Below are 15150 nucleotides of genomic sequence, written 5' to 3'. Positions count from 1 at the left end.
GTTATGTCACTGGGTGGAATATGTAGAGATGTAGAAAAATTAGGTTTATGGGATATAGTAACAATATGGAGGATCTTGGGTGTGGGTTTGTTCTTCTTTTCTCCTTCTTTACAAATCTGGGTAGTTTGTTATTGGTTCAAAAAACCCACAGTGCAGAACATGAATGTTTATTTTTTGGATTGTAAGTAAAAATAAATTAGTTGGCATTCCATAATTGAGTAATTTGGACCTTAAAAGGCCTTGGAAGTTAGAACTCGGGGCCATTTTCACCTTGTTAAGTTAGAGGCACACTCTGTGCAGCTGTATTATAGATAAGACATCATAAACATCTAAGTCCAAAGACGAGCTCCGTGTCTCCTGCATTTTAACTCAAACTCTGAGTAAAAGCACTCATGAAACAGAGGCAAGGAAGAAAAGAAAAGAAACGGAGAAAATTAATACTCTTGGAGTTCAGATGTTCTGAATTTGGGCATGTTGAGTGTTTTTGTGAGTTTGTTTGTTTTGGTCGGTTGGTTTTTCAAAAATCTGTTAAACACTACATATTTCAGAGTAGAGAATGGCTGCCCCTGTGTCAAGATGCAGAGAACAAAGGGCAGAAAAGGAGAGCTGTTGAATTCACACTCTCTCTCTAGTGGCTTTGATGGCAATGGTGAAGTAGCAGCCAGGCTGTGTGTTAATGCAGCGTGTAACAGGGAGATGAGTGGCATGTATTGGGGCTGGAGAGGTGGGAAGGCCCCTTTGGCATGTACCAGTCATGGCCATGCTGTACTTTGGCAGGAGATACACAAGATTTCCTGCCATGTTGTGCAGTTCCTCTGCAGGCAGGGCACAAGATTGATGTTCTTGAAAGAACAGTGTGGAAAATCAGCACTGAAATAGTATGAATTATAATTGCAGTGAGCCAATTAGTATTACTACATGGGCTAATCTGGGCAAAATTTATATTAAAGGCCACTTATTTCCAGCACTCAGGAAGTTGATAGCATTCCAGCCTTCATTACGGAGCTGGACCCTGCTGCCGTTCTTGCAGCTGGATGCAACATAATGCAAAGCTGCTGTGCCAAATACACTGCTCCCTGTCTCAGAACCTAATTCCAGTTGCTGGGAAGGTGCTAAACAAGCCAAACGTTGTATGTCGTTTTGCAAAGAGGTACAATAAAGATGTGTTATTAGTATGCTCTCTTCCAGATAAAAGACAGACCAGTTCTTCCCATCACCTGCATGCTCACTCTGCTCTAAAAGTCTGCGTATCTGTAGAAGTCAGTAGGACTGCCTACTGTCAGTAGCAGTGGTTTTTGGTTTTCACATTTCAATTTTAGAAAAAGTTGTGACCTCTCCTGGCCAGACCTTTGCTGCAAGCAGTCCAGCAATACAGTCTAGTAGTAAGCCTTTTCTGGGAGCTTACATACAAACTTCAAAGTTTCTTCTGGGATACAGATAGTAATTTCTTTTTTCTTTAAAAAGTGTAAAAGAAAATCTTCCACAGAGATTTTGGGTGAAGGAATTTTAATTGATGAAATTTCATCATGAAAACTCAAAACCTGTAAGAGAAGTGCCCAATACCAGGTCTTCAGTAGTGTTACCTGAAGACTTTGGAAAGCACTTTGACAGGTGCTGCTAGAAGTGTCCTAGATGACTTACATGGAGCCTTAGGCATTATGAACCTGAGTTTGTGACCCAGCTTCAGAATGTCGTTCTCCCGAATCTCCTGTTTTCCTCTAGGACTTGCTGTAGCAAGCTTAGAAAATTGTTATAAATAAAACACAAGCTCAAACTAAACAGCTTTTGTGGACAAATCTCATTTTGACAGGAAGGCCCTCTTGTTGAATGCCTCTGAATCCCTTTCTACCAGGTTGCACCTTTATTGCTGGAGACCTGAATGCTGAGGTCCTGGTTGAAATAATACTGTCTCTTACTCATCTTACTTTGTTCTCTGCAGAGCATGCTGAGAGAAAATTTAAGAAAACTAGCATAGAATTTTCTTCTGTTGGCTGAATTATACAAGCATTTCATCGAACTGTTGACATCAGTTCATGTAGCTAAGAATTAGAAGGCTATTTCACTGCTGCTGTGTGCAGGAGTCTTGTGTTGGGTGATGGCGAGGGGGATATTTGCATGCTTGGTTCATGTAGGACTGTGTGAGATGCTTTTGGAAGACTAAAGGAGCCAGATCTATCAGCATTTGTACTGCTTGTAGATGTGAGAGATGAGCATATGCCAGCATCGTTTCTGCATTTTAAATTCATTGCCAGTGGAGCTAGGTGGCATGTGTTAGTGTGTACAACAATGTGTAGGCAGTCTAGAAGATTAGTGGATCAGTACTCAAGTGTGAAATCAGGAGTACTGTAAAGTGATGGTATAGAAACCCTGCAAAGAGCAGACTCGGCAGGATTTGGCTTGCAATGCCAGAACAGATTCCCCAGGTTGAATTGCGCAGTCTTATCCTGCAGGATTTCCTTGATGCTGTGGATTTAGCTAGCCTGGAGCAAACAAGCAGAGAAAGAATTTTCCTATTTTATGTTTGTGTAAGTTGACCGCTGCTGTGAGCAAAAATATATTAGTAAGATTATACTAATGGTATTCCCTGTGCCTATACAGTGTAGTCTCTTAAGTGGAATTAGCTTGCTACGTGTTTTAAAATGTTACAGATTGTAGTACTGAAACTACCAGAGCCCACCTCTGGAAACTGGTGCTTATGATTAGAGCTGCCAAATACAGCAAAACATGTATTGCAAACATTAATTTGAATTCCGAACAGCTGTTTGATTCATGTTCGTGTACCTCTGTTGTTCACTGTTTGCAAGCATTCATGCAAATGGTTTTTTGTCTGCATTAATGCAGTTCTTTATGTGAATAGTCATTTTCAAAAGCAAGTAATAGTCTTTGTGTGAGTGATGATGTCACTCTAGGTGCTTTTGGGTTTGACTACCCCTCCCCTCCCAAATTTAAAACTGTCAGTTACACAAAGAGCAGAATAATCCAGTGCATTATATGGAGCCAAGCAAGCACCTTGATTAGTTCACAAACATCTCTGCTGCTGACGTTTATTTAGCAGGTAAGAAAAATGTCTTTAAAAAAATGAAGCTTTGTTTGCAAGCTAAGAAAAATACTTAAATTAAAAAAGAATATTAATCACAACAAATAACCCAAACATCTCAGCTTGTGAGCATCAATATTCATGATGTGACTGTGAAATTATTTGCCAAGTCTCCCTAGCATGTTATAGTACATGCTGACTGGCCAGTGGGTGGGAGTTGTTTGTGATGAGTACTTTGCAGTAATGTTTTATGTGCAACATCTGTTTTCTGCATCCTCCAGTTCAGTTTGCAGTCATTTGCATAGAAGTGGTTTATGTTCAAAAGTGAATCTGTATTGCTGCTACAGACTTTAAATTTTTCTGTACTTTCAGTTGATGCATTTGAGACAAGGAAGATGCAGTGTGACACATAGGACAGTTTTTATTTAATGCCCGCCTTTTATGTTTATTTGTGGTTTTATTTTCAGATAAGAATTTTTATTCAGGTAGATTTTATCATGAAATGTGATCAGGTCTCAAGATCAAATTAGTACAAAATAAAGTTTCATAAATGAACCAAAGAAGTACGTAGTTGGATTTCTTATACGCTGTCCCCCACCCCCCTCCACTCCAAATGCCAGTGTGTTCTTGAGCTTTTTTCCTCTTGATTTTTCTGGAGCTTTAGTCAATAACTGATTTCTATAGTGAGGCTTTTCTCTAAATCATGAGGATATATAATTTGAATAGGGTTCTATTTTTTTATTTCATATCTATTTTTTATGTTTACTGCATATGGTACATGCGTGATGTTTATGTCTTCACAGGTATGCTCAGTACTTGTTCAGTGTCTCAGATACTGTATGAGCTGTATACTATAGCACTGAATTTTGCAAAACATTTTTTTGAAAATTTTGGCTAGGATGAAAATATTGTTGGACTTGTCTTTGTGACTTGTCCTGATTTTGCCTGGGACAGAGTTCGTTTTCTTTGTAGTAGCTGGGTCGGTGCTGTGTTTTTCAGATTCAATATGAAAATGATATTGACAGCACGCTGATGATTTTGTTGTTGCTAAGTGGTGCTTGCTCTAAGTCAAGGATTTTTCAGTGTCTTATCCTCTGCCAGTGAGGAACTGCACAAGGAGCTGGGGGAAGCATGGCCAGGGAAGCTGACCCAGACTGGCCAAAGGGATAATCTGTAGCATAGAATGTCATGCCCAATATATAAACTGTCCATGGGTGTCAGTGAGACGCTGAGGATATGGCAACTTAAGTTAAGTTTTGTAGAACAAGTTTGGCAGTGTATGTTACCACAGTATCATAAGAAAAATTTTCTCCCGGGAGCACAGGTAATGAATACACTGTCACCTGTCCATTCACTCAGTAATTATAACATCACTCTTTTTAGGCCTTTCACTGGGATTTGGGGATACCTGCTATCTAAAGAAGATATCTAAAGGTCTGCTGCAGTGAGATTGTTACCAAGATTCTCTAAAATTTCCAGCCTTTTTAGGTACCAGAGAAAGTCAAACCAGCCAGGCTTTTACATTATTTTACTTTGTAGGTTCCAGATAGTACTGTGAGAGTGTGAAATACATCTCCCACATTTACATGGGATTTTTATCTTCTAGTAATAACATATTGCCTCTGAAATTTTTAAATAGCAGGTGCCTGCCAGTTATCTGGCGTTGTAGGAAGGCAAAGCCTGTTGCCATGGAGCTTTGAGGACTTGCTTCGCCAGTCAGCATACCTGCAGCTAGAGAACTGGCTAAATGTTCTCATTGTAGGAGTAGTTTCATCAGGGTGGAGGAAAACTAGGAAGTGAAAGAGGAAAAAATGGATGGAGAGTGTTCTCACAGCCCATATCCATCATGTGCTTCTGCTGTGTCAAGTTGTCATTTTCTTGAAGAATCCTTAACTGTGTTAGGCAATTGGTGTTTGACCTGGAGCTCACAGCGATGTGTTAGCTTATTTTCCTTGCTTTAATACTGTTCCCTCTGTTTCAAATCTGTTTTGCCTTGCTGTGGACTAATGCCACACAAGCATGGTGAGAAGGATGGCAGAGGATGATGTATCACGTCACTGTGCAAAGATTTTTTTGTTGTGAAGGATATATCTATCAAGAGGAAAGATTCCAGTGTCTGCTTGTTACTCATTTGTGTGAATCAGAAGGATGCTGCTCCAAATCAACTGTAGCTCCTAGACAGCTGTTTAGTAATCATCTGGAAAGGTTTGTTTCTAATTGAACCTTTCAAGCCAACTTTCGCCCTTTTTAACCACATGGATAAGTTTGATATAGAAGATCTCTTTACCTGTAGCTGGTGGTTGTTTTTCAGCCTCTGAAGGCTGAACCTCGCTGGTATCTTAGTGGAAGTCCAAGAATATTGATTGACCATCCTGCATTTGTTTTTCTTAGTCATGTGCTGTTGTTTGGTTCCTATAGTCAGACATGGACTTCTGTGTACTGCCTTCTATGCATATGTACATTTGCTCACTTCTTTTCAGAGTATGTGTATTGCTGAAGTACTTCTGTGTATTTAAGAGTATTCCCATCCTATATAATGGCAGTCTCACGTACCCTAAGTGACTTGTGTTAGCAAAATTGTATCACTGCACGGTTACATTACCCTTATGAGTCCTCCTATCAGATATGGGGTTTATTTATAGTTTTGCTTTCCATTCATGTATTGAAAATTTGACTTGTATAAGTCTTTGGTGCCTTGTCCCATTAGACCTACCTCCAGGGTCTTCTGTTCAAATGTGGTTGGATTTGGATTTCTTTGTGACTGCAGTTGCTTCAGTTTGATTCCCCAAAATCTGAATTTACCTATTCAATTGTAGTTGTGGTGCAGGACAAAGAACAATTCAGTTGAGTTCCCTGTCCTGGTTCCCTGATTGTGCACTTAGGGAGCCTTTAGTGATATCACTAACTTTGTGGCCCCACCACTGTAAGAAGTTTGACGGTTGCTTAGTCCTGTTGGTCTCTGGCATATATCCATGTCTTCCACTGGGATATATCACACAGTGAGCAAAGAGCAAAATAATGCTTATATAAACAGCACTGGGCTGTGTGTCCCATGCTTATTATGGCCTAGTTCCTGGAGATACAGATCTTGCTCAGGTACTGATGCCTGTGTAAACAAGGCTATCAAATGGAACATGCCTTGTGCATGCCTGTGCAGATGTGCCCCTTTCTGAAGAATATTGGCTTATGGAGCAGCATCTGTTTATACAGATGTTATTCTAAAGGGATCTCCTGCCGGTACATAGTGTGTACAAACAGCTTTAGATACTCTTGTGTTGGGTTGACCCTGAGTTGATGGACAGTCTTTAAGACCAATTACGCTTCTCACAATTTACATATTTAAACCGCACGGAAAGGCGGGACTTCCCCTTTTTGGTCGGAGCTCGCCTGCTGGAAGGTGGGGGGGCTCCGAGCCTCCCGGCCCCGCTGGGCCGGGCCGGGGCCACTGCCCCTTTCCCCCTTTCCCATCGCTGCGGCACAGACCCTGGGTCACTGAGGGGGACTGTCCCAGAGCCGCAGGCAGCTAAAACCAGCCATGGACTGCTCACAGCTAAAACCATCCAGCGCGGCTTCTGGGGACAGGCGGGTCCCTCTCCTCTCCATGCGGAGCCGGCGGGAGCCGGCAGAGCCTCCTGTCTGCAGCCAGCACACTCCGTGCTGAACTGAAGAGGACACCACGCAGCCAGCAGCACAGAGGGAGCGAGGCTTTCCCCACCGTAAAGCCCGAACAAGAACACTCTTCAACATGGCGGCTTCAGAGTCAGAGAGAAAGAGAAGTGAGTCCCGTGGGACGGAGCTGAGCATGGCGACAGGAGAAAAGAGGGCGGTGCCGCGATTCTGGCGCGCAGCTTAAAAGAAACCTTCTTGCATGCCGTGGTAAGAAACTGTAATACCACAAACTGTTTGTCTCTTTAATCCATTTGAAGAACATGGGGGGGGGGGGGGGGGGGGTGGAGAATCAACGTGTGCCTATGAAGTTTGTGAAGAGTGCCTATGCCAGGCTATATAGAAGCAGTGAGAGGCTGTTAGAGACTTGTGGCGAAGAAAAGCCTCTGTGTGCAGGCCAAAATAACTTATCCTTAAAAAGATGAATAACCCCATGTGATGGCCCATGTTCTGTAGTGTGAAAGAACTGTGAAATTCTTCATGGGAGAGATGTCTACACATAGCAGGCTGTTTGTTTCCGGGCGGGTCTGCTATTGGTGGCAGTTTGGGAACCACGTGCAACTGAAGGAAAACCCTTTTTTCCTTAAGCATAAGAGAGAGACTTTTCAAGAACTACAACACTGACTAACATCCCATGTTCTGTTATCCCTTGTGTGAGGTGGATAAAAGGAGAGAAGTGCTGGAAAGGGGGGGGGGGGGGGGGAATTTACTTTAATTTTGTTTTGTTGTTTTCTCTTTACTTTTAATTCTGTTAGTAATAAAGCTCTTTCATTGTACTGCAACTGTTTAAGGTTTGTGGCCTGCTTTGCTTTTCTCCTAATTCTTATCTCACAGAAGGAAAATAAGTAAATAATGAATATTTTGAATCAAAACCACTACAACTCTCTAATCTATCTCTGTGATAGCCAAGCTCTTGAGTAATGGAAGTGTCTCCTTTCCCCTATGTAACATATTCCTGGGGAGACTTGATAACAGAGAGATGAGAATCAACAGATCTCAGGAAAGTGGCAACACCTAAATTTGGTCACAACTACTTTGTCAAACAACCTTCTCAGTAATCTTCCTGGAAGAGATGCAGAACAAACATCAGGCAACAGTCACACTCAATATATGTAATGGATAGCTATGCCTTCTTTGTGTTGTGGTGATACTCAGGTTCTGCAGTATCCCTGTACCCCCTGGCTTATCTTGATCAGCTAGCTGTGTGTAGAGCTAACCCATGTCGTTTCCAAGGATCCTGACACCCATTTGTTACGGTTCATTATACAAATTATCTTAATGAAATGGCTTTGCTGCTACCAGGTTGTGGCACTTGTTGCAAATGTAGGCTGTGCTAAAAATAGGCAAATTTAAAACCCTTTGGTGTAAAAAATATTTGTTTCTGCTACTTGCTGGTAACAGTTCTGGCTGTTGAGACTCTCACTATGTGCAGTGACTTTACTGATGTGCAAGACACCATTTAGTCATCCAGCCACTGTGTGCATGCACTAGTGGGAGACACTGTCTGACAAAAGGGCTTTTGTCTGGAAGTCATCTCAGGGTATGAAATGAGTTCTTGCTCTCTGACTGGCTGCGCAGTAATGATGATCACAGGTATTAGGTTTGCCTTGCAGTGCAGTTATGACTTACGTTCTTTGGACCTGGAACTTCATGACTCGTGTAGCCACAATTTCAATGGGCGCACACATGGACTTGACTTAGGTCTCACTTGTACAATAAACTCTTTGTCAGCTCATTTTTCACTCTCTTCACTGAGATGTTTGAGTGTAAGCATTTTCTTTCTCACACTCCAGCTGCTTCTTTACCCTCTTCTACAGTCAAGCTATAATCCTGTGGATTTGATATTGCAGGCTGTTGCCATGGAAATAATGGTGATTTCACAATTTCAGTGCTGTAAGCACTGCAGGAGACAATGGAAAAGGTGGTTGGCAAGAGGTATAGTGAGGATATGGGGGACAGTTCAGAGGAGTTGTTTCTGAACCTGTGCTTGGGGGGTGGTTCTTTATAATTGTGGGGTTTCATTCTGTGTGTTTAGTTCTTTTATCTCTTTCTTTTTTCTCTTTTGTAAATGTGTTTTTATTAGAGGTTGGTTCATAAAAATGTATTCTTACATTTTTGCAAAGGTTATGATGCAAAGTGATTTTTGCAAAGTGATGCTAAATTCTCCTTTCCATGTCCTCAGAGTAAAAATACAATGCTTTCTTTGCAGTTTATAGTAATTCATTCTTGGACAAAAGGGCAAAGGTTGAGATCTAAGCAAGTTTTGTTTGAGCCATATATTTAGCCTGAAGAAATCCCTTTCAGGAAAACATTTTTTTCATAAATAGTAAAACAAGCTGAGAACATCATGGTGAGCATATGTATTTAAAGCTGTCTGTGTGACTGACTGTATGAAACCCTAATATATTTGTTATTTAATTTTTAGTGTGCTCTGCATGCAAACAAGTTTGGTGCTGAAGATTATCTTATGCAGCATCTGTTCTTAGCATTATGTCAGGATTCCACATCTATACTGAAATCTTTTCTCTAAGTTATACATGTCCATAAAGGTAGAGTGAAGCTTACTGGAAGAAATAACGTTTATAACTATGTTGTAAAATGAATTGAATTGGCAGCTTAACAAGCTGAAGGCAAGTGGCATCAGATGAGAATTTTTGATACTATAAGCTTAAAAGCATCAAACAGCAGCCTTTTTTCCCCAGCTATTTACAGCAGCATTTCACTGATTAGCATAGTCAGAGAGTAGATATTATCTGTAACTTTTAAGTTAAGATCTTAGAATTAATTTTCAGTCTTCATAGGATGCAATCCGTAATGAGGATGATAGTTTACTATTTTTTAATTAAAGATAGAGAAAAATTGTTTCAACCTATGAGATGTATTAAAATTATCTAAAAATTGCTTTAAAAATATTTTCATCCTTTTCTGCTTGGCATTCCATAAATGGAGATACGAAGATCAACTGCTATATGTGAAAGAGAAACAATAAGGAATGTTCAACATGACTCTGGCTTTGTTGGGCAATATGATTAGGAAGTCAAGTTCTTAAGGATAGGTCCAGTCCTTTGATGCTTGTGTGAATGGAAATAGTCTACTTGTGTGCCAGTACTCATATCTGAATTTCAAAAATGCTAGGCAAGAAACATCTGAGTAAATTAAAATGACAAAATGAACCAAAACTGTGTACGCAGGGCCTGGCCTGGAAAAGTGCAAAGTGTCCCATACGGCTCTCAAATCTAACTGCAATTGCAGGCATTTGTTAGTACTGAGAATTACATAAATCAGACCTTTAAAATAAATCAAAAGAGAGAATGAGTTTTTTTCTGAACTATATTTATTACAGAACACTTTCTGTCATGTAATGTTTCTTGGTGCCAAGTAAGTTTCTAAGTGTTGTATAATGGTCCATTTTTGAAGAATTACATTGGAGTATTATGCTTGATCTAAATTTGCTGCATAACTGAATGTAGATATACTTACGTATGAGATTGGCTATAGAATTTTTTCTGCACTGGTAGAATACAGGTAGCATTTACCTTCTCTCTTAAAGTCAGTGAGATGATAAATATACTGATGATAAGTTGTGGGGTTTTTTGATTCCTTCTTGGAAAAGTTTTGTACAGCTCTTGGTTAAGGAGCCATTTAGCTGCAGGTAGTAGTATCTGATTGATACGTGAACTCTTTCATGAGAAGTGGACTGGGAGACCTGCACGGTCGGCGGGTGTTTCAGCGCCTCATTGCCTCTGTTCCTGTTACAGGTGCATGTTGACAGCATTGCAGCAATGAGTGGGATTTTAAAGAGGAAGTTTGAAGAAGTTGGTGGAACCTCACCTTGTTCATGTGTGTGGGAATCAGATGATGACATTTCTAGCAGTGAAAGTGCTGATAGTGGAAGTAATGTCCATCCATCTGCTTCTAATCATTTTACTCGTAAGTACTAAAGGGATGTGTAAGGCATGATACTGCTTCTTATACAAGCTAAGAAAGGTTCATTTTACTTGTTAGAAATACAGTGAAAGCTATCTGCTTTTATTTTGAAGTATTTTTTCTGTTTTATTCTATTTGCATGCTGGCACTGTGAGGAAGTACTTATTTTTGAAAAAAGAACTATTTCCTCTGGTAATTGTTTCTGTGAAAATTTTTACGTTAGAGTGAGTTTCAGAGGAAATTCCATGTTTTTGCTCTATCATTCACATCTAGTTAGTATGACACTTTTTAAGTATATAGGAGAATGTCTTCCATTTTGGGTGATGATTTGGGGGAAGGGGGAATACTGGCAGTAACTAATTTGGAGGCCAGTGTCTCTGCTTGGCATTGTGTGTTCAGAGTTGAGAGTAGTGTACACAGTCTGTGACAGAATCTGATCAGTCATCCTGCCACCTGAGCCAATGCAGCCATACAGCTCTCAGTCATTTTCTTTCACTCATTACAGGGGTAAACAAAGGAATAAAATTGTAATCTGCCTGAGAGGGTATTTATAGTACAGTTACAGTAAAGTTTTTTATAGGAACCATGGGTTTATTGGAGTGATCACTGTAACAGATTGCTACTTTCGTGAGATTTTTCAGAGGCTCTGGAATTTCTCATTTTGTATTAGAACACACCTCTTTACAACCAGATTCTGATAGTAGTGGTTTTCAGATTCCTGTTCTCTGTTGTGATTATTTTCTATTAGTCATCAGCTTCAGTAAAACCCAAATGCTAAATTTGTTAACACTTAAAAATCTCTAGATGTAAAATGGAAACAGTAAGAATATTTGCAAATAAAGATTTCTTGTGTGAGAGAGTTGCAGGATTGGGTTGCATAATGTTTGATTATGAAGCAAAACAAGAAAACACACCTTGCTGTTGCAGACAACTATCCTCACTAGTATATGCTACACAAAAACCCAGCAGGCTTTTAGAATATGTAAGATGTTTGCTCTACCCTCATCTGTGTTCAGTGTAACATTCTTACCCTCTCAGCCCACCTTATGAAGTAATGTGTTTATTCTGTACACATATTCTATGAAGTCTGGTCTCATACTGTGCACCCTAAGCCATTCTGCTGTTCAGAAAAATCCAAAAATATTCATATAAATTCTTCCCACTCTTATTCATCAGTACATGTGCAGATTCATTTCTTCTCCAAGGGACTGCTGAGACACACAACAGCAATGTAAAAAATCTTCTATTATGTCATGAGCTTCAGTTAACTGTGTCAGTACAGAGTAAGTCTTTGTGCTAGTAGAATGTTGTAACAGTATTTTATAAGCTGCATGTAGATTAAGGCTGTTGTTAATAATTAATACCCAATATTATACATTAATATTTATATTTATTTTCCTGTGGTAGCCTGTCCTACGCAAAAATACATGTTGTGCATATCCAAATCAGTTAAATGATTACAGTAGCCTTATCTTGCTTTTCTTTTCCTCAGTGGCATCTATGGAAATGAATGGGCCTTTTTCAGAATTAAAGATATAAGTCTGCATGCATGCGTACACATGTACATATATTTATAGTGTGAGAAAAGCATAACTATATATGTATATGTGCTTTTCAGATGACATATATGTACCTGTGTTTGTGTACATACGTATGCACACGTGCAGTAATTGTGCTAATGGCATACAGAAGCCTTGAGTGCTATTTTAAATGTAAAGTCTGTGACAGAATGCCATAGAACTGAAGAGTGAGAAGCTACAGGGTTTTGTACATATTTTTTGACTAGGGTCCCAGCTATGGTAACTGAAGAAATACATTTGTCTCTCTCCCACTGAGGTTTAGGGATTTGTGTGAATCAGGTACTCTTCTAGTAAGAATCCTGCATATGATGCAGTAAACAAATAAATCATGCTGTTCTTTTTAAGGAGATTTGATTTGTATTTTTTTTTTCCTTTGTTCCTTGAAAAGAGTTTATTATTTCACTCATGGGTTGTTTGCTGGTTATTTTACTGGAATCAGGATTTCACTTTAGTTTTAAATCAAAACTTTTTTCCTAAATTCATGGTTAGGGAAGTTAACAGGCGAATTTTGCTGTCTTAAACTTTATCTTAGGTGCAGGTAGGCTGCTGAAGCATGTTACACACGAACTATGCTCACCCTACCATTAAATGTAATCCTTAAGCAGGGCAGGAATGGGGGTGTGGTGTGAACATCTGGAGTTGTTTAGCAGGTCTGGAAAGTCCTAGATTTGATCATGATAAAATGAAGTTTATTTAAGACAATTCTAGGAAAGCATAGGGAATCCAAGTACTTGTTTGCTCTCTATTCAAAATATGTGTACCTAGTTATTTTGAAAGAATAATTTAAAGGTACAGAGGGACAATACGTCAGAGGAAACCAGTTGAAACAGAAAGGAGCCCCTTAATTTCTCTGTAAAACTTAATTCAAGGCTTCTGAGATGCTTATTTTAATATCTGATTACTTCCACATTCACATTGCTGTTTCTCGTGTTGCTCGTAGTTAAGCTAATCAGTTTGCTCGCCTGCAGTGAGGCCAGTCCAGTAATATTCCTGTGTATTATGACTATCTTCTTTTCAGCAGGGTGATCTCTGCTTAAAGGGCAAGTGTTTGCAGTAAGGCAGCCCTGTCAGTTAGTAATTATGAAGTGTCAAGTGGTTCCAGTGAAAGGCAGGAAGAACTCTGGTGTTGAAGCTGGTCTATGATTTAGCTCTGGGAGATGGAGAGGGAAAGACTCTTGTAGCCTGTGTTAGTCAGGAGTAGAGTTATATTTTACAGAGTTTAATGTCATAGGGAAAAAGCCCGAGATAATGTTTGGAATGGAGCTGAACTATCTAGTGTGGGGCAGAGGCCTGCAGATGGAAGTCTTTTTCTGAACAGCTTTTGTAAGAAACGAATGACAATATAGATTTTTAAAGTGGTTTGTGTCAGTTTAAAAATGCCAAAAATGGGATCTCAGGAATGCTGAGAACACTGACCAAAAGTCCCTTCAGGCTATCTAAGATGTGTGATCAGAGAAATTCAGTCCCTTTATAGCATAAGCTTGCAGTGAATGTTTTCAGAAGAGTCTGCTTACTGTTAATGTAGCCAGTGTGTAGAGCAGGAGTGATAAATGCTATTACTTGCTATTATTTACTTTAACAGACTCTGAACAGATTATTAAAAACAATAATAATAATAATACCTGTTGTTATAATATTCTTTGTTAGGTTTGGGAAACTTGTTGACTCCCTGGTTAAATTCATAGAAACATCTCCAGCACAAAAATCTGAGCCTGCAGACATTTTCCATTGCCCTGTTATTATGTCATGACTGACTTCAGTTTTTACAGTTTCTATGACAACTGCGATTTTTTGATTGGTAAAGAATCAAGCACTAAAGGGTTTTTTGGAGCTGTAAAGTATTTTTCCATCAAAGGAGTAGAGTGAAAATATCAAGATGCTTTTTGCTAATCAGTATTGAAATTGAATTGCTGTCTAAATGTGGATACCTGTTTGTGGCATGCTCCACATACACTAATTTTTCAGATAGAGCAGATGAGAAAATAGCCCTATTACAGTTGCCAAATAACTTTCTGGAACATTAATGATAATTTATGCTTACAATTTAAGACATTCTCGTTTTTCAAACCATGTAGGTATTGACACTCCCAGGTTAAACCTTAAAGAAAGGTACTTTCCAAGACATGGTTCAAAGCAACACAACTGGATTCTTTTCTGAGATTCTTGGGCAATTTTTGTGAGTCATCAGCAAAATGGTACTTGGGAACTAATGAAATTACATTAGAGGGGAGTAAAAAAAAAAGAGATGAACAGAATGCACAGGTGAACAATTTGTGGTTACTGGGGAAATAGAGAGAGGAGCTAATAAAGAGCTTATCGGGGTGGGAAGACAGCTTGTGGACTATGTCATGTATGAAGGAGAAGAGAGAAGGAAGTTCCCTGAGATGAGGAGCTTGACAAGCAACAGGGTGTTTTTCAGTAAGAGCAGGAAAGCAGTGGAAACAGATTTTACTTGGTAAATATGTCAGCTTGCAGAAAGGGCTACAGATTGGCTGGCTCAAAACTGGGAAAAGGGGGAGACTAATGAACAGAATGAGAATGAGCCAGCTTATCAAGATCAAAGGAATTTAATGCTCCAGGAGTTTGCAAATTCTTAGTCATTGAAAATGACTCATCCTCTTTCACTACATTGATGTATATGGAACATATTTCAAAAACAAATTAGAAGATTACTGGGAAATGTTGATTTTGATTCTACAGCACATCCGTATCTGTGCTGCGTTTATTAGTTAGAGAAAAGCACCTTGCACTCAGAACACATGTATAAGGCCTGGTCTGTATTCAGGAGTGTGTACTGTCAGCAGATCTGGAACCATCTTTTGCAGGCAATTCTTAGTTCATACATTCTAATGTATGGGATTCTATTTGCTGATCGACTGTTGTCTGTGATATTGGATAAAAATTAAACATGAGGGTTAGATATTGTCCTTGATTTGTTCT

The 15150-nt window shown here is 39.4% G+C and overlaps 1 protein-coding gene across 5 annotated transcripts in view; it reads left to right on the top strand.

Moving 5' to 3' along the window:
* CSRNP3 (cysteine and serine rich nuclear protein 3) overlaps nt 1–15150 on the top strand; it is a 108293-nt gene that overhangs the window by 24046 nt on the left and 69097 nt on the right. For 4 of the 5 annotated variants that reach the window (XR_007204978.1, XM_048310246.1, XM_048310245.1 and 1 more), the window contains exon 2: nt 10462–10633. The exons of the other annotated variant lie outside the window; for it this stretch is intronic. Coding sequence is in view for 3 of the 4 variants with exons in the window: in XM_048310244.1 (XP_048166201.1) it covers nt 10462–10633 (172 nt within the window). In the remaining variant the exon portion in view is untranslated. The remainder of the gene's footprint in view (nt 1–10461; nt 10634–15150) is intronic. 5 annotated transcript variants of the gene reach the window in all.

Source organism: Corvus hawaiiensis, chromosome 7 (genome assembly GCF_020740725.1).
Source record: "Corvus hawaiiensis isolate bCorHaw1 chromosome 7, bCorHaw1.pri.cur, whole genome shotgun sequence".
NCBI classification, from domain to species: Eukaryota; Metazoa; Chordata; class Aves; order Passeriformes; family Corvidae; genus Corvus; species Corvus hawaiiensis.
Note: the sequence above shows the minus strand (reverse complement) of the source record. Positions and strands in the feature narration are given on the sequence as shown.